We start from the raw sequence: 23185 nt of genomic DNA, 5'->3' as shown, positions 1-23185 counted from the left end.
CTGAAACCTGTTAATGTTCTGATTTAACAGCAGATTTCTCCACATGCAGGACAGAGAAATTCCTGCATCTGTCACACAAAAAGTGGAAAATATATTTGTTTGACATTTTAATCACAATAATAAATAAATAAAAGGTTGGTATATCCACTTTTTACAACGAATCATCCATCAGTAAAGAGTGTTAAGTAGAAAAAGGCCAGTGAGTTTATGTAAATGCTGTATCTGCTGTAAGACACAGACATAAAAATACATTAAAATGATTTTCATTTCTATCCATCATCTTGAACACTGACTATAAATGTGTTCACTTCATTATTGTGTGATTTGGTTTCTTCACGTGTCTCCTTCAGTGCAAATAAAGGACTGTTAGAGTGTGTGCTGTGTGTTTTTCTCAAGCATGACAATCCTTTCCAACAAGTATTTCCAGCTGTTTGTCTCCACTCTGCACTTTAGTCTTTCTTCCTGTCATGTCTGTATCTGTCCACCAGGTGTCTCCCTCAGCTCATTTTCTGTGTGTGAGTTTTCTTTCGGTCTCTGGTCATTTTAATGTTTGTTCAGTTGTGTGTAATTGTTTTTTTCACATATGAAGTCAAATCAAACACACTGAGCTCAACATAAACTTCCTGCTAACAGAATTTTAAATCAGTGCAGAGGCACAGAAGAAAGGACCCCACGCACACACACCGCTGTCAGTTTGCTCAGTTTGTCTATGGCAGCCGATTCTGTTGTTTTGGTGCTTTGCACACTGGAAACAGTCACTCCAAGACTGCTGCCACCCACTCGTCTTTCTGCTCCGCTGTCAATGAAAAAGCCAAGAAGATAGCAGTGTGATCTAACTTACCCCCCCTCCTCTGCAGCAGGCCAGGGAGCACACCTCCACCACAGGCACCAAGAAGTAAAACTGCTTCAGCTATTCATTAAAACATGTTAGTAGTCCAAAATTAAACACATTTAAGTATTCCTTATAGTTCTTATTTCTTTTTAAGATACATGTTAATTTGAGCCCATTAGGTATGAGTCAGACACCCACTTTGCTTTTAGGATAAGGATTAAAACTTTGTTTTTTGATGAAGCTCGTAGTTAGGATCAGCTGACACTGAACCTTCCCTTAGTTATGCCACTTATTCCAGTAGCCTAATCTTCTTCTTTTTCTACACTCATCTTTCTCAAACACCTCTCTGCATTTAATCATTAGTCATTATTAATAACTGGCTCTTTTACCCAATGTGTCTTTTGTCCTTTCATCCTCCCCTCACCCCCAAACAGTCATGGATGGCCCCGCCCCTCCCTGAGCCTGGTTCTGCCAGGAGGTTTCTTCCTGTTAAAAAGGAGTTTTTCCTTGCCACTGTCACCATGTGCTTGCTCATAGGGCTTTGTGTGATTGTTGGGGCAGGAAACGTTGATTGATTAAGAATGACAATAACAGAACTGAGACTGACAGCAGAGGAAAAGTGGATGTGATGTAGAGAACAGACCATCAGCCATGAACAGAGACAGTGAATCCAAATCTTTATTACTGAATATACATTTAAAAAACAGAAGTTCATATTTACTGGCAGTTGTAATCCACAGCAACTCTTCAGTGGTGTTTATTAAAGAAGGGCTTTCTCTCAATCGCCCAATAATTGTTGAGTATTACAGGTTAGTGGTTTTTGTTCTTCCCCCTTTTTTTAATAATGAAAACGACAGGAGTGAATAAAGCAAGTAAAATATTTATTCTTGTCATTGAGAGAAAACAAAATATTGACATTCTTAACAGGAGCTGCATGTCATGCTGTTATGAATGTTAACATCATATTTTTCTATATTAAATAACTAGAGGAGAGAAAAGTTTGAAATGTATGAAAATAAATATTGAATGCAGACTTTGAATACAATTGGCTTTACAGCAGCTTTTAGTTTTACTTTAAACAATTAAAGTCAGAACTTTCAGTTTCTAATCTGCAGGTTTTATTATGACTGCTTTGGTCACAAGTCCAAAAAAATATTTTCTGCATGTCTTTAACCTGTTGGACTCGTTTTCTATCAGTGTTGTTCCAGTAACTGTGTGTGTGGGAGACTGAGATAAACAAGATATTTTCAGGTACAGTACAGAAAAACACTCCCATTTTAATTCAAATGAATCGTCAACACATTTCAGTGTTGTTTTAACAGTTACGTAATATCAATGATGCGAGTTGCTCCTTAATGCTCAAATCTCCCTACTGTCCGTCTGTTTGTGTGCTTTGAATACCAGAGCCTGTCACCTTTGTTATAAAAACCATCCCTCCTAAAGGACTTTGTTGTTCTTTATACACATAGTTACTTTATCTCTGTATTTAAAAATACAAAGCATATACACATGATTATAGGATATGATTCTTTTATTCCTGCAACTTACTGAAAGCTTATAAGATGTGTGTTAACATTCGATACTATTTTTGTTAACTGTCATATTTGATTTCCTTTGTCTTTGGACTGCAAGTGTCCAGAGTCTGCTGCAGCTCAGTTGTGGTGTCTTTGAAGGAGAGGCGATATGAAAGAGGCTGATGACACACAATTCAGAAGTGTGTGACTGATAAGAAAGTTTAAAAGAACTAGTTATCTATGCTTAATCTGTTTTTTAATTCATGTTGAAATAATGTGGTTATTAAAGTAGGATTATCGCTGTTTTCAGCTGGCGCACAAAAACACTCGAGCCCTTCAAATAAAACATTTACAGGGCAGTGTCTAAAGGACGGAAAGCAAATATATTTGAAAGTAAATGTCAAGCAGAGTAACTCCTGTAAATATTTTATTCAGTTGTGTCAGATATGTGGTGTTTCTGGGTGAATATTAATACAATGTTTTATTTTATTTTAAAGCTGTTTCTCACTTGTTGTTTATTCGTGGCTCAAGAGTTGGGAGTTCGCCTTGTAATCGGAAGGTTGTGGTTCGAGCCCTGGCTTGGACAGTCTCGGTCGTTGTGTCCTGGGCAAGACACTTCACCCGTTGCCTACTGGTGGTGGTCAGAGGGCCCAGTGGCGCCAGTGTCCGGCAGCCTCGCCTCTGTCAGTGCGCCCCAGGGTGGCTGTGGCTACAATGTAGCTTGCCATCACCAGTGTGTGAATGTGTGGATGACTGGACATGTAAAGCGCTTTGGGGTCCTTAGGGACTAGTAAGGCGCTATATAAATACAGGCCATTTATTGTAGATGATAAATTAATACTATTTTTATTCTTCATCATGGTCTGTAATACAGCAATTTCCCTTGTGGGAACAATAAAGTATTGATCTGTCTATCTATTAAATTCAGTAAGATTTATATTTCACCAAATCATAACGACATGTTTAATATCGTAATCCTACAATAATATAGGGAAACCACAACAATTACACAAACTCTTAAGAGTGAAACTTTTCCCTTTTAACAGAAAGATCAGGTTCATGGAGGGGCGGCAATCTGCCGTGATCAGTTGGAGGTGATGGGAGGAAAACAGGACAAAAACATGCTGTGGAAGAGAGCCACAGATGAATAATAACTAATAATTAAATGTGGTGAGTTAATGCACCACATTGAGGGAATCCCCCAGATATCTAGGCCTATTTCATCATAACTAAGGAAGGATTCGACACTAACTATATACTTTACCAAAAAGAAAACGTTTTAAGCCTAATCTTAGGAATAGAGAGCATGTCCCAAATCCAAACTGGGAGCTGATTCCACAGAAGAGGTGGTGAAGGCTCTGCCTCCCGTTCTACTTTTAAATATCCAAGGAACAACAAATAAACCAGCAGCCTGAGAGCTGCTCTAGGCTACATCCACACTAATGCGTTTTCGTTTAAAAACGCATTGTTTTCTCTCCGTTTTGGCCTCCTGTCCACACTGAGATGGCGTTTTCTCCAAGGAAAAACATATAGTTTTCAAAACGCTCTCGAAAACGCATACATTTGAAGACGGTGTGTTTGCGTCGCAGTGTGGACAGCGAAAACCGAGACTTTCTAAAACGATGACGCATGTTAGTCATGTGATGCAGTCATGTGACCAATTAAACTAAGATAGCGGAGGGCATTATGCAGCAGTTGTTTTGTTTGCTCTCAGTTTTGACAGCCCCATTAAAGATTAATATCAGTCTGTACATGCTCCAGATAGCTTTTCTTCAAATTCTTTAACTCTCACTCGCTTTTGCTACTTCGTACTTTTGTGTTACTTGCAGCAACAACTCCTTCTCATTGTTAGTCCATTTTAAAAACTCGGTGCTTTTCCTCGACATTTTGCCGCAACGTTTCAAAGAGCCAAAAGGTAAATAAGTGTCGAATCTTCTTGTGTTTCACGCATGCACAGTACTGTAATGTAAGCGCTTTTGGCGCACAACTCTGTGAAAATGACTGAAAACGATAGTGTGCTGAGCGTTTTCAAATGAAAACGCCATTTTCAAATCTATCCAGACTAGTGTGAATTTTATGTCAGCAAAAACATGGTCTCAGTGTGGACGGGAGGCCAAAACGGACAGAAAACGATCAGTTTTCAAACAAAAACGCATTAGTGTGGTCTTAGCCTGGGACTCTCCACCATTTGACCGTAGAGCTGAAGAAGCTTCTCAAATGAGAGGTGAAACGTCTTCAAGCAACTTAAAGAAGTCCAGACGCTTTTCTTCCCAAACTCCCTTGACTACGAGGCCTTGATGACTGAGAACCTTCACAGACATATCTCCTCTCAAGAGTTTACAACCAGATGCAAACCACTGGCTATGCTCAGGAACAAGAAGGATAGCCTGCACAGCACTGAAAATAAAGTCTTGAAAAGATGAAGCCAAGATGAACTTCTATCAGAATCACTGGAAGACCAAAAAAATCGATAAGAGAAACAGTTTGTATGAGGGAACCATATCTGTTGAACATTTTACATTCCTGGTGTTTTGAGGTTTGAACCACATTATTTTAAGGTTTTCTGTTATGCATAAAAGATAACCAAAATGTCATTTCATTTGTTAATATACATTTGTCGTATGTCAATATTTGAATTTTTTTTTCTCTATCACTTTGTAAAGTTTGCAAAGTCTCTGTATCCTCACTTTGGAACTGAGGATACAGAGCGATGAAGCATTTCAGGTGTTATTTTCTCCCATTCATCCTTCACACACAGGAAAAGATTAATAAACCTTGCAATAGAAAACTGCAAAGATGAAACTGTCCTGCAGTGGCTGAGAGAAAATTCAGAGTCTGGCACCTTCAGAAAACTCTCAGACATGTTTGATTTCCTGAAAAGTAAAATTGATGAGGAAGAAAAGAAGAACCACAGCGACACTGTTGACATAATCTTTGTGTCACATGGATCAATCACAGACTCCATGATCCCAGCCAAGTGTTTGCTGCCTCTGCCCACCATCACTGACCTGGTCCTGTACTCTCCCTGGAACTGTGGCACCACACCTGATGTAACCTATGGCATTGCAACAGGGAAAATGAGGCCACAGCACAGAGTTTTTTAACGTTCACTACCATTGTTTTTCCACAGTGTAATTCCACTTGACAAATATCAACCCCCAAACCTGCCAGACTGCTGGAACTCACTGAAGAAAGCTGAAGGACGCATGATCCCAAACATCATTGTTAGACCTCTGCAGCCACATGACGGCGTGTGGGAAAGATTTAAGTCTCTCTCATCAAAATATGATCCACCAGGACGAAACCGCATCGTCATCCCGTTCATCCACCCAGGAGAGAGAGAAAGTGTCCCGTTCTCTGTCGTCTGCTTGGCTCTGTCCCTGGTGCTCCTCTCTTCCAGGTTTAAAGCCACCGTGCACCTTGATACCTGTCTGAGTGATCAGTCTACAGGACAGAAATCTGACAGGAAGCATCTGCAGGAGCAGTACTACTGCACTGTGGACAACACTGTGATGACATGTTCACCAGATGCATTCAGTGTGAACTGGTTGGATCGTATTAAGAGTCTTTTTAATTAGATGCACTCATCGACATCTTATCGTCTTTTCTGTGTCAGTTTCTTAAAAACTGGTCCAGAAACATGAAACCATTTTATTGTTTTTATCTGTGGAGCTCAGATGTAAAAAGAAACCTACACAGGACTCATGTTGAACATATGTTTGAGTTTAATTACAATCACAGATGCTTCCAGTAGTTCAAAGTAGCCTTCAGTCTATCAGCCAGTTTCACTTCTTTAATGAAGCCTACATGAATCAGAATCAGAATACTTTATTGATCCCTAGGGGAATTTATTTAATTATTACATGAACCAGTCTCCAGATTTTTGTGCACTTTAAGCTGTTTGTGTTGTTGCTGCTTTTCCTCAGAGCTCAGGCTGGACTTCAGTGTACAGACTGTCTTATACTTTATCCTGACAGAAAAGAGTACACAGCACTTTATTGTCTAGTTTAGCTCCACACTGACATGGAGGTAAACCTGCAAACAGCTGAGCAGACAAAGACACACAGTGTGTAAACTCTGCCTCTCTGTGTAATTTAAACACCTGAATGTATCTATTTTTTTATGATGAAATCAAACTACATTTTGGATTTTTGTATCATTTGTTCTTTCTTCACTTTTTATATTAATTTAAATTAAAACATAATGACTTTAATTCATTGCTGGGATGTGACTGAACCATAGTCACATGTGATAAAATCCACTGCTCTTTATGGAGCTCACAGGTGGAAGTCAGTTTCAATCAGCAGGCATTATGAAAATGAATGAACTGTGAAAATGAAGCAGAAATTAAACTTCAATCAATGAGCACTTTATCTGCAGAGGATCGACTCATCTGCTTCTCAGTGACATTTAGAGATTATATACAAAACACAAAGGTAATAAGAAATAGACAAACTGAATGTCCATTATGTCTACATCCTTCACAGATACACTCTGTCATGTTTTTTTTTTAATATATATATATTCATTTTCCTCTTTATCCAACAAAGTTGACTCTCTTCACCTGATGCAGCATTTTCAGTGTGAAAAATTTCCCTCCTTGAAGTGACTTCTTCCTCCTTATAAACAGTGCAGCTGCATAGTGATTGAAACCAGCACCACACTGAGCCAGTTTCATAAATGTGAAAAATGGGAGTGGACATCCCTAAGATGAGAATCCCATCAGCTTACACTGCTGTGTATAACTCCTGGCCTCTCATCAATAGTCATAGCAGCTTGCATATTAACGATCAAATGAACAGAATCAACTTTCTGGGATTTGCTTACCTGGATTATTGAGCATGCATCTCTTAGTTGTTTCAAAGGACAAAAACAGTGAATATTTTTTTGAGAGTAAAATGAAAATGTTGAATAGAATGAAAGTAATAAAACAAAGATGAAAGAGAGGAAGAAAATGGTTTGTGTTCCTGTGTCCTGACTGGTTGTAGCACATAAGTGTAGATGAATGTCTATGATAACAATAAATCAGAAACAGATAAACAGTGATGTAAATCAGATGATTTGTGGGAAACTCCAAAGACTGCAGGGTTTACTGATGTGCTTTAGAGAATAAAGTTTGTTCTACCAGATGACAAGTTTTAACAACATATAAAATTAGACGTTAAAACTCAGCTACAAACATGTGTGTGTGCATACACAGATATATAGACAGATTGATGTTTTTGTTGTTATTTTTATTTTATTACAAAGTTTTCATTTCTGACCAGTGATCCTGAACTCATGCCTGATGGTCCAAATACTACTGTTAGATCAAAGCTGCTGGTATTTTACAGAAATCAGTAATCAGCGGTAAAATGTCGTTTAAGTTAACGACTGAAAAGGACTTGCCTTTAACTTTCTGCTGCATGATCACTTTACTGGGACCACAGCGTCATTCGATCTGCACTGCAGTTAGCTCATCTTTAATAAACCCACCCAATTAAAATCCAGGGGCATGTTCAAATAATTAAATAGTTTTGCTCAGGAACGTTCCTAACTAAGAGAAGTGACCTGGAAGTGTCTGTATGGTAACAGGTACAAATGCTCTAGGTGCTTAGCAAAAGAGCTTGAGTGCTGTCTTTATAACCTCCTTTGGCAGTGAATATACTGAACCATCATTTATGAAAGGAGAGGAGAAATATCATCCCGACAGACATCTTATTATTCAATTAACAAAGCCAATGAAGTTAGCTTTGTTAATTGTACTGACAGTACACTGTCTTAGATGGTATAAAGTTTGTCTGAAGGTTAAATTCAGTGAATGGATCTAAGAGCCATCAGTTAAAAATCATATTAATCTCTGCTTCACTTGCTGTAACCCAAAAGCAGACACAATACACAGAATCTAACAGGTTTATTTGTGGGCAGGAAACAACAGAATATAAGGAACATCACAGGGCAGGATGTGTGAAGTGGAGGAGAGTAGAGTTAGTGATGTAGCGCCAGCTTGTTGTGGGAATTGTGTGATATGAACAGCAGGGTTTGTCTTGCTTATTTCACAAGGGAGAGTACTGGAGGGGAAGCTTCCAGAGGCGGGCCGCTGCTCCGAAAGAGAAAGTTAAATAACTTGCTAACATCCATGGACATGACAGTTTCTGAGAGGCTACATGTAAGCTGAACTGCTGAGAGGAAATCAGCTGGTTTACAGGAACTTGTGGTTGTTGTGTAAACACACTGTCACTGCTGTAAAATCAGCTGATCAGAGGTTCAAAGTCTCCTTTCAGGTGTGTGATGGACAGTTTTAAGATTCTTCTAATTCTCTGTGTCAAGATGACCTTAATGAATTAAAAAGGTTCATATCATCATATTCTGTCTCCAATTGTTCAACTTGTTCAACTTAACTTGTGTCCATAAATGACTCTTGTTATTCTTCTCAGTCTAAAACCAGGCAGACTGCTGCTGTGCTCTGTGTTGTTGTCCGATCTGTTTCCAAAGGTAAAGTAAATCCTCACAAAGACAAACTGTGTGAAAATAGATTTATTTCAGATTTATGTATTAATCTGGTGTCAGTGGTTGATGTCCAAGCTTGTGTAGTTGACAGTTCGTGTGGTCCTCAGATCATCTCCACTGGGATTTAGAGGAACACTGTTCTTAAACAGAGAACTGAAATAAATTATTATAATTTTAAAATGACTTCCTGTATGTTCACATCTCCCTGAATGCAGTTGTGACTGTGAGGTAGACTCCTGCTTACAGAGCTGACACGTACAGAGGACGAGATTAAACTCTGTGTCTTATCTTTTATGAGGAAGTGGAAACATGTAGAGCTGCTGCTGGAACCTTAATTTGTTTACTTCCATAGAGTGAGAATGTCTGTTAAAAACAAAAACTACTGATAATATACATAATCCACATGACGCAGTGAATTTTACTTTAAGATTTTTTTCTTTCGTTTTCTTTGTGTAAATAACGGGGATTACCCTGGTGTCTGTGCTTTCACTTTCACCGTGTTTTTATTTGCCTGTGATCTTGATTCAGGCTACATAAAGATCGCTGAACACCTCACATGATCAGACTCCTTCACACACTCACTTGTGCTCTCCAAAGCAGGTAAGGCAAACAGTCTGATTCAGACTGAAAGTTTAACGTCTTCATGTGTGGTGATTATTATTGCCGCTTTCATTGGTGATCTATGTGATCCACTCTGTACATACTTTATATCATAGTTGGATTATTGATCAGCAGACGTTATGAAGGCTTCATTTTAACAAGATGTTGATATTCAAATGTTCACAGAGGTTTTCTGTCATTTAGCTAAACTCAAAAATCAGGTGGACAAAATAATAGAAACAGTGTAAATCTGAGTGGACGTGTCTTTGTTCACTTTGAAGATCTTTAAAACAGAATAATATCACTGAGCTACAGCTACACTTGACTTATGGTTGTTCTTCAGGTCGCAGGAGGAGCTGCTTTGTGTTCCTGAGCTGATTATCGACTGAATATGGACAAAGACGAACTCGAACTCATCATGGCTCTGAGAGCCATGGCTTTTTTAGAGGCGTTGGAAATACAAGCGGAAATTCTGTGAGTCTCTCACGAACAAATTTATTTAGAAGATAATAAAGATTTTCATATTTCAGTCACTGTACAATGAAGAAAACTATTTAAATTAATTGTGTCTAAATCCACTTTTTGAATGGGGCTTTTTGAACATTATGGGGTGGTGGAGATTTGAAGCTCTGACAGAAATCAAATGAACATGAATCCAGTTTTAAAAGAAAAAGGAGAAAGAGAGCTGAGTGATAAACCTCAGGTCATACCTGCCTCCATTTTATTTTTTACATGAAATCCTTCCTCACAGAGTTTGTTATAATTATAGCAAATCTTCTGTTAATAGTATGTAGAGTCACGACTTCTGCAGGTCTTTTATCTGTGGTTCACTGCAGAAGTTTAATGTAGTGATTAGAAGTGAAACTCAGCTAAAGTCAAACTCTATAGTGACAGGCTGGACATGCTGTCTGTAACAGGGTGGCAGAAAACTTGTATGATTAAAAATATCACAGCAGATCTGCATATGTGTGCACATATATAACCTCACTCTCTTTAGTATCACACTGATCCAGTCAAAGCTTTCTGTACTTGCTAAAAAAGATTTATTTTTTTTGTTGTTTTATAAAAGGAAAAGGCTGGCTGCTGCATGTCGCCCTGAAAGTCCCAGGAGCTCTGCTGAAAGGAAAAGATTAATAAACCTTGCAACAGAAAACTGCAAAGATGAAACTGTCCTGCAGTGGCTGAGAGAAAATTCAGAGTCTGGCACCTTCAGAAAACTCTCAGACATGTTTGATTTTCTGAAAAGTAAAATTGATGAAGAAGAAAAGAAGAACCATGATGACACTGTTGACATAATCTTTGTGGCACATGGATCAATCACAGACTCCATGATCCCAGCCAAGTGTTTGCTGCCTCTGCCCACCATCACTGACCTGGTCCTGTACTCTCCCTGGAACTGTGCCACCACACCTGATGTAACCTATGGCATTGCAACAGGAAAAATGAGGCCAGAGCACAGAATTTTTTACCGTAATCTTTCACTACCGTTTGTTCCCCACAGTGGAATTCTTTTTGACGAACATCAACCCCCAAATCTGCCAAACTACTGGAACTCACTGAAGAAAGCCGGAGGACAGAAGATCCCAAATATCAGTGTTAGCCCTCTGCAGGAAGATGAAGGAGTGTGGGAAAGATTTAAGTCTCTCTCAACAAAATATGGTCCACCAGGAAGAAACCGCATCGTCATCCCGTTCATCCTCCCGGAAGAGAGTGAAAGTGTCCCGTTCTCTGTCGTCTGCTTGGCTCTGTCCCTGGTGCTCCTCTCTTCCAGGTTTAAAGCCACCGTGCACCTTGATACCTGTCTGAGTGATAAGTCTACAGGACAGAAATCTGACAGGAAGTATCTGCAGGAGCAGTACTGCTGCACTGAAGACAACACTGTGATGACCTGCTCACCAGATGCATTCAGTGTGAACTGGTTGGATCGTTTTAAGAGTCTGTTTAGTTAAATACACTCAATCGACATCTTTTCTGTGTTAAATGTTTTGAAACTGTTTCAGAAACATCACAAAAACAGTTTCATTGTTAGTTTGAAAAAAGAAACCCACACAGGACTCATGTTGAACATATGTTTGAGTTTAATTACAATCACAGATGCTTCCAGTAGTTCAAAGTAGCCTTCAGTCTATCAGCCAGTTTCACTTCTTTAATGAAGCCTACATGAATCAGAATCAGAATACTATATTGATCCCTAGGGGAATTTATTTAATTATTACATGAATCAGTCTCCAGATTTTTGTGCACTTTAAGCTGTTTGTGTTGTTGCTGCTTTCCTCAGAGCTCAGGCTGGACTTCAGTGTACAGACTGTCTTATACTTTATCCTGACAGAAAAGAGTACACAGCACTTTATTGTCTAGTTTAGCTCCACACTGACATGGAGGTAAACCTGCAAACAGCTGAGCAGACAAAGACACACAGTGTGTAAACTCTGTCTTTCTGTGTAATTTAAACACCTTAATGTATCTATTTTTTTTATGATGAAATCAAACTACATTTTGGATTCTTGTATCATTTGTACTTTCTTGACTTTTTATATCAATGTCATTTAAAACATAATGACTTTAACTCATTGCTGGGATGTGACTGAAGCAGAGTCACATGTGATAAAATCCACTGCTCTTTCAGGAGCTAACAGGTGGAAGTCAGTTTCAACCAGGAGGAATGATTAAAATAAATGACCTGAGAAAATGAAGCAGAAATTAAACTTCAATCAAAGAGCACTTTATCTGCAGAGCATCGACTCATCTGCTTCTCAATGAATTTCAGAGATTATAATCAAAACACAGAGGTCATCAGAAATAAACAAACTGAATGTCCATCATGTCTGTACTATTACAGATACACTCTGTCATGTTTTTTTTTTATATTTTTACTTTCATCTTTATCCAAGAAAGTTGACTCTGTTCATCTGGATGCAGCATTTTCAGTGTGAGAAACTTTCCCTGCTTGAAGTGACTTCTTCAGCCTCAGCTGACTGCAGACGTCCTCAGCTTAATAAACAGTGTGTCAGGAGTTGCTGTGTGGATGTGGAGTAGAGGAGACCCAAACGCTGGACTAGTGATGATTAAGGGTGTTTATTGCAATGGCAGGATGAACAGAACAGGGAAGATAGATGGCTGGCTGGCTGGCTGGCTGGCTGGCTGGCTGAACTGGAAGGCAAACACGAGGAATAGACAGCAGTGACAACATCAATGACACGACAATGAACTGGTGAACCTGAGGAACTTAAATACACAGGCTGAATGATGACGTCAATTGGAAACAGGTGAGTACACGGCTGAACTTAGTCTAACTAATGATGCATGGAATGAACTGGAACATAATACACTGGTAGACAGGCTGGCACAGAAAACTGGAAGTGAAAAACATGGATGTGGAAAATAAGCTGAACATGACAAAACTGAAAACGCTGGTTCAACTACCCAGGAAACCTGACACAGTGCAGCTGCATAATGATTGAAACCAGCGCCACACTGAGCCAGTTTCATGAATGTCAAAAAAAAAAAAAAGGAATAGCCATCCCTAAGATGAGAATCCTATCAGCATACACTGCTCTGTATCACTCATGGCCTCTTAACAATAGCCATAGCAACTTGGATATTCAGGGTAATCAGCTGGCATCCAGTAGAGGTGGACTATTTTTTTCAAATAATAGCAGACAGCCCAAGTACCTGCTGTCAGCATTTTCTCAGTTACGTTGGATAAATGGATAAATATTACTGCTAGATTTGTGTTTGTTGCTGCTGTAGATGTTTATATGCCACATATATTCAGAGGTAAGTTAATCGACCTTATCAAATGATATTTTATAAGTATGTTGTTTTTGTAGCATCTCATCTCTGCCCTGTTAGACCCATTAAAAACTGTCCTATTTACAGCTCTAAGATCTTTTCCATCAGACCAAAGAGAGTTATGACATGTCATGATTTTCTCATTCAATAAAGGAATATTTACATCAATTTACCTTCATTTCTATCATGAACCCACAGAATGATCGCATCTTCTGACTTGAGTTTGTATTTGATTGTATTTTCTTTCTATTGTAGCAGACTTGTAACTTTAGACTGTGCAAAACGCTGCAGATTTGGCTTCTCTTCATTGGTTGCCAGTAAAATTTAGGTTTTGCTTTTATATCCTGGCTTTAACTCTTAGGGCACTACATGGTCAAGCTCACCATCTCTGAGCTGACTGCTCAAAAATCATTCTTCTGGAGATCTTAGCTCTTAAGGTCAGAGGTTACTGCTTTTCAGGCAGTGGCACAAAGATCGCATAATTTTCTTTAACCTTCTTTCCACTGTATAGACTCCACTAACTATTTTTTTTTAAATCTGAAGACATATTTATACAGATAAGCTTTCAATAATTTTTTGTTTTATTCTATTGATTTACATTTGTGATTTTTAAAATCTGTTTATCTAGAGTATTTGGTCTATTCTGAGAGGAGGAGAGTTTTTAACTATCTTGAGATAATTGAACTAAAATCCGTTAATAATTAATAATTGTGATAAATAATCAAATAATAAGTAATAACTTTTGTTGGGTTTCCAAGTTAACTTTCTTAAAAAATCCCAAATCACCCCTGGTTTAATGATTGAAGTTTTTACATGTAATTTGTTCTAAAACAGAGCCCGGTAGTTCTAACCCAAGACTGATTTGTAGTAATATACTTTTGCTTTATAAAAAAAATGTTTTGCTTCTATTATACTTTCATTGTTTGATATATTTTGTACGAATTTCACTGTCTACATATTTTATGTATAATGTGGCAATAAAAGTAGTTATATTTATTTTTATCATTATCTTTAATTGTCTTTAACCCATTTTTTAATATGCTGAATTTAGGGGAAACAAATATTTAGTTTTAACTCAAATCTGAATGGTAATATAACCCTTTTGAGTTTCAACACAATTTTTTGTAATCTTAACTTTAAACACTAATCAATTAACCCAATTTTTGGGTAGTTAGCCTAACCCAGTGTGCTGGATCAAACCAATAACCCAACCCTGTTGAGTTGAAACCAGCCAGAGTCCGCTGGGTCCAAATTAGGTTATTTTTAACCCAGCAGTTTTTAGTGTGTACTATACTATAAATCTATCATTTTAACTTCCCAAAGCTGGAAAATTTAAAAAAACAGTTGAAACATAAGTATTCATTTTACTGCTTTAAAAGCTTTAAAATGATGATTATAAAACAATCAAAAGTCATAATGAAACTCAGTAATTATCATGTTTGGTAATCAGGTTAATGCAGTTCAACTCCCATTGTTAAGTCCTTGTCTGGTCTTATTGATGATTGGCTGGCATCATCAGCTCATCTGTCTTCCAGACCAAAATATTCACTCTCTCTTCCACTCCAGCTGGCATTAACCTATTAGTGGTTTTTATGCTTAATTTATGTTTAATGTATTAATGCTTAATTTATAAGTAAATCTAATTTATATTTTATAATATTTTATTTAAGCAAACCTCTATTGTGGACTCCCTCCTTGCCACCTACTTTTAGCCATCCTTAGACCCATTGGTAAGAGTAACGTTTAAGCTTGATGGCTAAGAAAGTTTGTGGTTTGCTAAATGCTTATCTAAGTTGAAATGTGGCTTCAGTGCAGCATAAAGTACACTCAACAAAAATATAAACGCAACACCTTTGTTACTGCTCCTATTCCCCATGGGATGGACGTAGAGACCTAAAATTCATTCCAGATACACAATATAACCATCCCTCCCAAACAGTGGTCACAAATCAGTCCAAATGTGTGGTAGTGGGCACATCTGCTATATTGAGATAATCCATCCCACCTCACAGGTGTGCCACATCAGGATGCTGATCTGACATCATGAGTAGTGCACAGGTGTACCTCAGACTGCCCACAACAAAAGGCCACCCTGGAATGTGCAGTTTTGTCTCACAGCAAAATGCCACAGATGCCACAAGCAATGAGGGAGCGTGCAATTGGCATGCTGACGGCAGGAATGTCAACCAGATCTGTCGCCCGTGCATTGAATGTTCATTTCTCAACCATAAGCCGTCTCCACAGGCGTTTCAGAGAATATGGCAGCACATCCAACCGGCCTCACAACCGCAGACCTCGTGTAACCACACCAGCCCAGGACCTCCACATCCAGCAGGTTCACCTCCAAGATCGTCTGAGACCAGCCACCCAGACAGCTGCTGGAACAATTGGTTTGCACAACCAAACAATTTCTGCACAAACTGTCAGAAACCGTCTCAGGGACGCTCAACTGCATGCCCGTCGTCCTCATCGGGGTCTTGACCTGACTCCAGCTCGTCGCCGTAACAGACTTGTGTGGGCAAATGCTCACATTCGATGGCGTCTGGCACGTGGAGAGGTGTGCGCTTCACGGATGAATCATGGTTCACATTGTTCAGGGCAGATGGCAGCTGAGAATGTCCCAGTTCTTGCATGGCCAGCATACTCACCGGACATGTCACCCATTGAGCATGTTCGGGATGTGCTTGACCGGCGTATACGACAGCGTGTACCAGTTCCCACGAATATCCAACAACCTCGCACAGCCATTGAAGTGGAGTGGACCAACATTCCACAGGCCACAATTGACAATCTGATAGACTCCATGCGACGATGTGTTGCACTGCATGAGGCAAATGGTGGTCACACCAGATACTGACCGGTTCTGGGTCCCCAGACCCCCGATAGCGCAAAAAACTGCACATTCCAGGGTGGCCTTTTGTTGTGGGCAGTCTGAGGTACACCTGTGCACTACTCATGATGTCAGATCAGCATCCTGATGTGGCACACCTGTGAGGTGGGATGGATTATCTCAATATAGCAGATGTGCCCACTACCACACATTTGGACTGATTTGTGACCACTGTTTGGGAGGGATGGTTATATTGTGTATCTGGAATGAATTTTAGGTCTCTACGTCCATCCCATGGGGAATGGGAGCAGTAACAAAGGTGTTGCGTTTATATTTTTGTTGAGTGTAGTTATAGTAATTTATGGTATAGTATTTGGCTACGTGACCAATATCCTGGATAAGACTACATTTTGTCACCAGCTGCCTCAAGTTGATCAAATGAAAACACTGTTATGCCCCAAAGGCCACGGATCAGATCACCGCCCAACACACATTATGCCCCACATTACACCCCACGCCCATGATGTCTCATGCGGGTGGTGGCCCCACAGGCCCATGTCTCCTCTTCAGGTTGCGCCCAGTCACCAGATGCTTCCTTGAGCACCGTTCCCAGATTTGATTCCAGGGTGGGGTCCTGGGAAGCCTATCCCGGGTAGGCTAGACTAGTCCCTTAATTTGGTTCCTTTGGGGTTGACGAAGATGAAACCCAGGGCAGACCCAGAATACACTCGAGAGATTAAGTGTCTCGGCTGGCCTGCGAGCACCTCAGCGTTCCTGCAGATAAACTGGAGGAGGTGGGTGGGGAGAGGGAGGTGTGGGCTTCTCTGCTTTGGCTGCTGCTACCGTGACCCAGACCTGGATAAGTAGAAGAAAATTAAATGATTGATAGATAAACTCTGCTATTACTGTATAAATAATGTTTATTTTTGCTTGTTTGTATATTTCATTTCTCTTATTTTGTGTATTCACGCCTCTTGTTCATAAGAGCTGAAACACAGACATCGTCACCTTCTGGTGACCTATAATTACAATATTATAGTTGTAATTACAGTTCTTTTATAACCACACAGCTTCCACAAACTGTGTGTAAAGTAAAGTTTATACTGTATCATTTTCAGTGTTTTTAGACCATCTGATGGACTCATAGACACAACGGTCACCTGCAGGTCAAAGAAAATTAGTCTTCTCATTTCTGTGAGCCTAATTTAAGCATAAGTATTCATGCAAGTAGCATTTATATTAAATGTTGATATTGTTGTAGCTTCGTTTAATTCAACAGTGTTAAAACCGCAGCAGATGTTAAAGTACAGTCTTGCAAACTGCTTCAGAATATAGTCTATATTAAAACAGAGAGAGTGCTAACCATGAAGAAGTGAGGAGTATACTTGCTGTTGATCTTCTACCTGACTGACCCTCTGGTCATCAGTAGAACCTTTAAAACAAAAAAAAATTGAAATAAGACATTTGCCTTTGCATGGTTGATTTTTATACATTGTTGTGAACAGTTTCCCGTGCCTGAATGCTGATTCTGTGTACTTAAATATTTAAAGAGTAAAATCTTTTATCAGTGGAACAAAAATGCTCACCTCTGGATTTTCTGTAGCAATAGAACAAGAGCAGCAAGAATATAAATATGACTCCAGAAATTATTCCAATGATCATCAAAATAAGAAATGAAGAGCTTTCAGGACTGGGCACAGCTGTTGTAAATTAGAAACGTGAACTGTTAACTTCAATCAACTCAAGTGAATTTGCCATTTGAATAACAATGAAAGCTTCTAAAGAAAAATAGATCAACTAAACAGGCAGGTTCCAAGACAGCTCTGCAACATCAAGAGCAATACTCTGACTATATGTTTAGGTTTACCAGGCATATCTAGCACCCTCCCCTGTTAGCTGATGCAAATTACAACTGACTGGTGATTAGTTAATAAATGGTACACTTTCTGTTACTTCCCGTTTTTGTCTTTTGTGGTCTGCATTTGGGTCCTCACCTAAGAGAATCCACACAATCTGCCTGCGCATATCGTGACAAACCCAGTGGAAAGCAATCCTCTCTTTCGCTGGTAAAAAACACAAACACATGCAGCAAGCCGAGGGTACTAGGACATCCACCCCTGTCTGGCAACTCTTGCCAAAGAGAACCCAAGAGTTTCTCCAGGAGACTTGTTCCAGATTGAGGTGAGCCCAACTGTAGCTCTGTCAATCTGTCAAACTCATGCACTAGCTCTGCCTCCTCCCACACCAGGGAGGTAATTGCTAGTTTCAGCAACTGGGAACTGGATACCTAAGTCATTTGCCTTTGCCTCTAAGAGAGTGGATACTCCTTAACACAACAGCCAGCAATGATAGCTAGGAGCTGGGGATGTTACTGCCAAGGTCTCTACCCTTGATCCCCTCACACATTGCATTTAACTCCTATGGCTCCTCCTGTGAATGGCAGACCTGAAAGGGAGGTCAGTGTTGGCCTCACAGGCCTCAGGCTTCACAAAATCTCTGTCTCACAAAAACAATATGATTTGCTTTCTAGAACATTTACTTCATCCTGTGCTGATCCTTGTTATGTTTGTAAAATGAAGCTCAACAACAAACATCACTTACTTGATGCTGACAAGTTGAAGGCTTCACTCCACTCTGTTGAAGAATATGAGTCATCTCTGCGTCGACTCTTACACGTGTAGTCTCCACTGCTGGACTCAGAAACATTGAATATCCAGTAATTATTGTGAGTCCACTGTGTGGTCTGGTTGGCTCCTCTCCATCTATACTCCCACTCAGTGGTTTCACCTCCTTCCTGCACCTCACATGTCAGACTGATCGTCTCACTGCTGAATATCTGAGGCCAGCTGGGTCGTCCTTTAACAACAACCTTATTGGAAACTGTTTACACATATTTACAGTTGAGATACAAATAAACATAAAATCAACAGAAATAATTTAATATTGAGTTGCATGATAGTGACGAGTCAATGTACAGTAGTATAAAAAGTGTCTTCCCCCTTCATGATTTCCTATGTCTTGTATTTTTGACTTAAATGTTTCAGATCATCCATCCATCCATTCGCTTCCGCTTATCCTTTTCAGGGTCGCGGGGGGCGCTGGAGCCTATCCCAGCTGTCATAGGGCGATCATCAGATCATCAAACAAATTTAAATGTTAAACATAGATAACAAAAGTAAACACAAATGCAGTTTCTAAATCTTTATCATTAAGTATAAAAAAAATCCAAACCTTGTGTGAAAAAGCGATCGCCACCTAAACCTAATAACTGGTTAGGGCGTCCTTGGCAGCAACAACCAGATTCAGTCATTCCAAACTCTTCATTTTGCTTTTCTTAACCCATTCAGAGGTGGACTTCAGTTCAATTTTATTTTATTCATACAGCACCAAATCACAATAACATTTGCCTCAAGGTGCTTTATATTGTACAATAATACAAAGTAAACTGAGAAAACCCCAACAACCATATGACCCCCTATGAGCAACAGTAGGAAGGGAAAACATGCTGAGCCAGACAGCCAGAGATTACTGGTGTGATCTGGATCGTTGTCCTGCTGCAGAACCCAAGTGTGCTCCAACTTGAGGTCATGAACGCATGGCTGGACATTCTCCTTCATGATGTTTTTATAAACAGCAGAATTCATGGCTCCATTTACCAAAGCAAGTCTTTCAGGTCCTGGGGCAGCAAAACAGACCTGGACCATCCCACTAACACCACCGTAGTTTACTGTTGGTGTTCCATTGCTGAAATGCTGTGTTACTTTTAAGCCAAATGTAATAGGACACACACCTTCCAATTAGTTCAACTATTTTCTCAAAGTATTTTCCTAAAAGTCTTGGGGATCATTAAACTTTTTTCTGGCAAAACTGAGACGAGCCTTAATTTTCCTCTTTTTGTTGTTGTTGTCTCTGCCATGCAGGCCATTTCTGACTAGTCTCTCTCTTAGGGTGGAGACATGAACACTGACCTTAACTGAGGCAACTGAGGCCTGACAGACCGACCTTCAGCAGGTCTGGTAGTAATATCAAGGCAGTATATAAGGCCTTGATATGGGAGTGAAACTAAACTCAGCGTTGTAATAAAAAAATGTGGTTGATCACAGTTAATAATATTATTTAACAAGGTGGGGGCTTTTTCCACACACGGCCAGGTAGGCGTGGACTTTTCCTCCTTTAACTATAAAACCTTTCGATTAGAATCTTTATTTTCTGTTTACTTGTGTTATCTGTTTCTAATATTACACTAAACTTGATTTATGATCTGAAACATTTAAGTGTGACAAACATACAAAAAGTAGGAAATCTGGAGGGGGGCAAACGCTTGTTCACACCACTGCCCATTTCAAAGAAAACTTTTCAACTCACAGGTTATCTCAGTGGTGACATCATCACTTTTATCAGTGTAGTAAACTGGGTTTCCTCTTCTTCCTCTGCAGTGGTAGATTCCTCCTTGAGATACTCTGATTACTCCGTTTTGTTGATCATCTGTTCTGATTTGAACTTCAGTGTTTGGGTCATGTCTGAACCACTCATATTTCCAGCCAGCAGAGCTCCCCACAGAGCAGGCCAGTGTCACACTGCCCCCTACTGGTATGATAGTTGATCCTGGAGTCAGTGTGGCCCTGGGCTTACCTGCTGTTAGGGGGAAATAAAATATGTATACATATGATCTATTATCAAGTAATAAGAACACAGGTCCTGGCTAAAGATTTTTTTTTTTCAAAGCTCCTTCCATGAACACATTAATTAAGTGTACACTCTGTTTTATAATTTAGATTAATATTTGAATTATTATATTAAGTATATTATATTTATTGGTCATGGTCACTGAGGACTTACCCAGCACAGTCAGGGAGACAGTATTACTGTTCTTTGTATAATGTGATTTCTTCATATGACCAGAGCACTGGTATTTACCAGTATCAGATGTAGACTTCATTTGTTTTCTGTAATTTTTGTATATGTTGTACGGGATAAAGGCTCGACCATCCTTCATGAGTTTGTATTCCCAGTCAGTGTGTTTTCCTTCCTTCATGTCACATTTGAAGCTAACAGTCTCTCCGATGTAAGTTGTCGAGCTGGGTTCAACAGTTAGCACAGCATCTAAAATCCAACACAAACACAACATATACTATATGTATATATATATATATATATATATATATATATATATATATATATATATATATATATATATATATATATATATATATATATATATATATATAATATACTCACATATCTATATTATTGCTAATATATATTGTAATATATCTATATCACTAAAGCACTTCTGGATGGATGCAAACTGCATTTCGTTGCCCTGTACCTGTGCATGTGCAATGACAATAAAGTTGAATTCTATTCTATTCTATTCTAAACATCATTGACCTGAAACACTTTTATGTACTTTACAAATCAAAATCTGTTCTGACATGTTCATAAACTTATAAATATATTGAGTAATAAAAACAGAAATGGAAAGTGTTTAAGATTGATGCACTAAGATTAATATTTACTAAATAAATAAAAGTGCAAACTGTTCAGTCACCTTGAGCGTGTCCGCTGCAGAGGAGCGTACAGAGAACTGCAATAAAGGAAGAAACTTCACACATCATCAAACTGAAGACTCACTCAAACATGGCATCAATCAAACACACCTGGTGTTACCAGAGGCTGCTGTGATTGGTTTAAATTATATATTTTATGTAAAATGCATCAAATTATCACTGATGAAGAAACAAACCTTTCTTAGATAAACTAAACCAGCGTCAGTGCACTGAAATCTAATCCAGTCTGCAAACAACCATGTTGAGAACAAAACATGAACTGAAATGCTGCAAATGACTGAAACTCTGTCATTTTACTAAAACATGTTCATCAGTCAATGAATCAAAGGAAGAAGTGATGCACTGACAGAATAGGCCCAGCTCACAGAGGAAAGTGGGTCCCATCCTCACATCCAGCTGTGACACGTCTGAAAACTTCTGCGACTTTGTGTGAAGAGAAAGAAGAAGAAGCACACGAGACGCCGAGAACTGTGAAGAAAACAAAGACTTTAAAACTTCTTCTTCTCTCCACTTCCTTCTTTTTATCACACCTTAACAAGCTCTGACTACAGCATGCTTTGACATGTTTGTATTTTCCTGGTGCTTCAGAAACAAATTAAGGAGATTTCTTTTTATAAAACTAAGTAATAAGAATCATTTTATCATACAGATGTGAGCTGAGTAGTGAAAGAGACAAAATGAGCAGATTACATGTCATTTTGTTTCCTTTGTCTGCTCCTCGTCTGCTTGTTGTGTTTGCTGGGAGCTTTGCCACCAATAATAGTTATTCTCACAGATGCTCCGTCATGGAAATACACCATTCTGATGGGTTCAAACTGCTGTAGAAAAGCAGTTTGAATTGCACAAAATCCTTAAATTGCTTCAAATATAAAATAAATGCATTTTCATCTAGCTTAGCCTCATAGCTTCAACTATCAGTTGACAAATAGCAGTGTCATACTCACCATAAGCAGATGTTCACATCAGTTAATCCATGCACTCTCTCACACAACAATGAAATCTGTAACTAAAAAATTGACTTTTTTTTATCTTAATTGATAAAACTGAGCTTTACTAATATAGATTATTCCATTAAACCCCTGTAAAATCTTCTGGTTTCATCATAAATTGATTTACAGGAAACGGACAACTCAAACAGTAACAGAAGTGAGTGTGAGGTGAGAGGAAGTCGTCCTTTTTTCTGAACTTGCCACTGTTGCCTTACATGTCGCTGTAAGTGGGTTTAGAGGCGTGAAACGACAGACATTTCCTGTTTCATTGCCCAAAGCAATGAGAAGTAAGCAGCAGTGTGGTATATATAAAAAGATTCCCCACTCGCCCCTGTGGGCGGTCAATCCTTCAAGCTCAGGTCCTCTACCAGAGGCCTGGGAGCTTGAGGGTCCTGCGCAGTATCTTAGCTGTTCCCAGGACTGCGCTCTTCTGGACAGAGATCTCCGATGTTGTTCCCGGGATCTGCTGGGAGTCACTGCACCTAGTGCTCCAATTACCACTGGGATCACCGTCACCTTCACCCTCCACATCCTCTCGAGCTCTTCTCTGAGCCCTTTGCACTTCTCCA

The 23185-nt window shown here is 39.2% G+C and overlaps 2 protein-coding genes and 1 pseudogene across 2 annotated transcripts; 2 read left to right on the top strand and 1 right to left on the bottom strand.

Annotated features, from left to right (window-relative positions):
• The first annotated feature begins 4776 nt into the window (after positions 1-4776).
• LOC146674033 (uncharacterized) lies at positions 4777-5924 on the top strand (annotated as a pseudogene).
• A 3902-nt stretch (positions 5925-9826) lies between these two features.
• LOC146674032 (uncharacterized) lies at positions 9827-11384 on the top strand. Its single transcript, XM_085401034.1, has 2 exons — positions 9827-9909; positions 10505-11384. Exons 1-2 carry the CDS (start codon positions 9827-9829, stop codon positions 11382-11384), a joined length of 963 nt encoding a protein of 320 aa, XP_085257160.1.
• Positions 11385-16822: 5438 nt separating this feature from the next.
• LOC146674031 (uncharacterized) lies at positions 16823-21713 on the bottom strand. Its single transcript, XM_085401033.1, has 7 exons — positions 21609-21713; positions 20897-21160; positions 20423-20692; positions 17632-17757; positions 17421-17489; positions 17162-17217; positions 16823-16912 (listed from the first exon to the last, which is right to left on the bottom strand). The coding sequence occupies exons 1-7, from the start codon at positions 21673-21675 to the stop codon at positions 16823-16825; spliced, it is 942 nt and encodes a 313-aa protein (XP_085257159.1). The 5' UTR covers positions 21676-21713.
• Positions 21714-23185: the final 1472 nt, after the last annotated feature.

This window comes from Rhamphochromis longiceps, linkage group LG3, assembly GCF_057381845.1.
Source record: "Rhamphochromis longiceps isolate RC_006_pf linkage group LG3, R_longiceps_female_GT1.1, whole genome shotgun sequence".
Classification (NCBI taxonomy): domain Eukaryota; kingdom Metazoa; phylum Chordata; class Actinopteri; order Cichliformes; family Cichlidae; genus Rhamphochromis; species Rhamphochromis longiceps.
Note: the sequence above shows the minus strand (reverse complement) of the source record. Positions and strands in the feature narration are given on the sequence as shown.

Excerpts from the sequence above, each read along its gene's own strand:
- LOC146674031 (XM_085401033.1), bottom strand. The coding sequence starts at position 21,675 with ATGATGTGTGAAGTTTCTTCCTTTATTGCAGTTCTCTGTACGCTCCTC. Across the intron at positions 20,693-20,896 it reads TGTCTCCCTGACTGTGCTGG|CAGGTAAGCCCAGGGCCACA; the intron begins GTAAGTCCTCAG and ends TCCCCCTAACAG. Across the intron at positions 17,218-17,420 it reads ATACTCCTCACTTCTTCATG|GTGACCGTTGTGTCTATGAG; the intron begins GTTAGCACTCTC and ends TTTGACCTGCAG.
- LOC146674032 (XM_085401034.1), top strand. The coding sequence starts at position 9,827 with ATGGACAAAGACGAACTCGAACTCATCATGGCTCTGAGAGCCATGGCT. Across the intron at positions 9,910-10,504 it reads GAAATACAAGCGGAAATTCT|GAAAAGGCTGGCTGCTGCAT; the intron begins GTGAGTCTCTCA and ends GTTTTATAAAAG.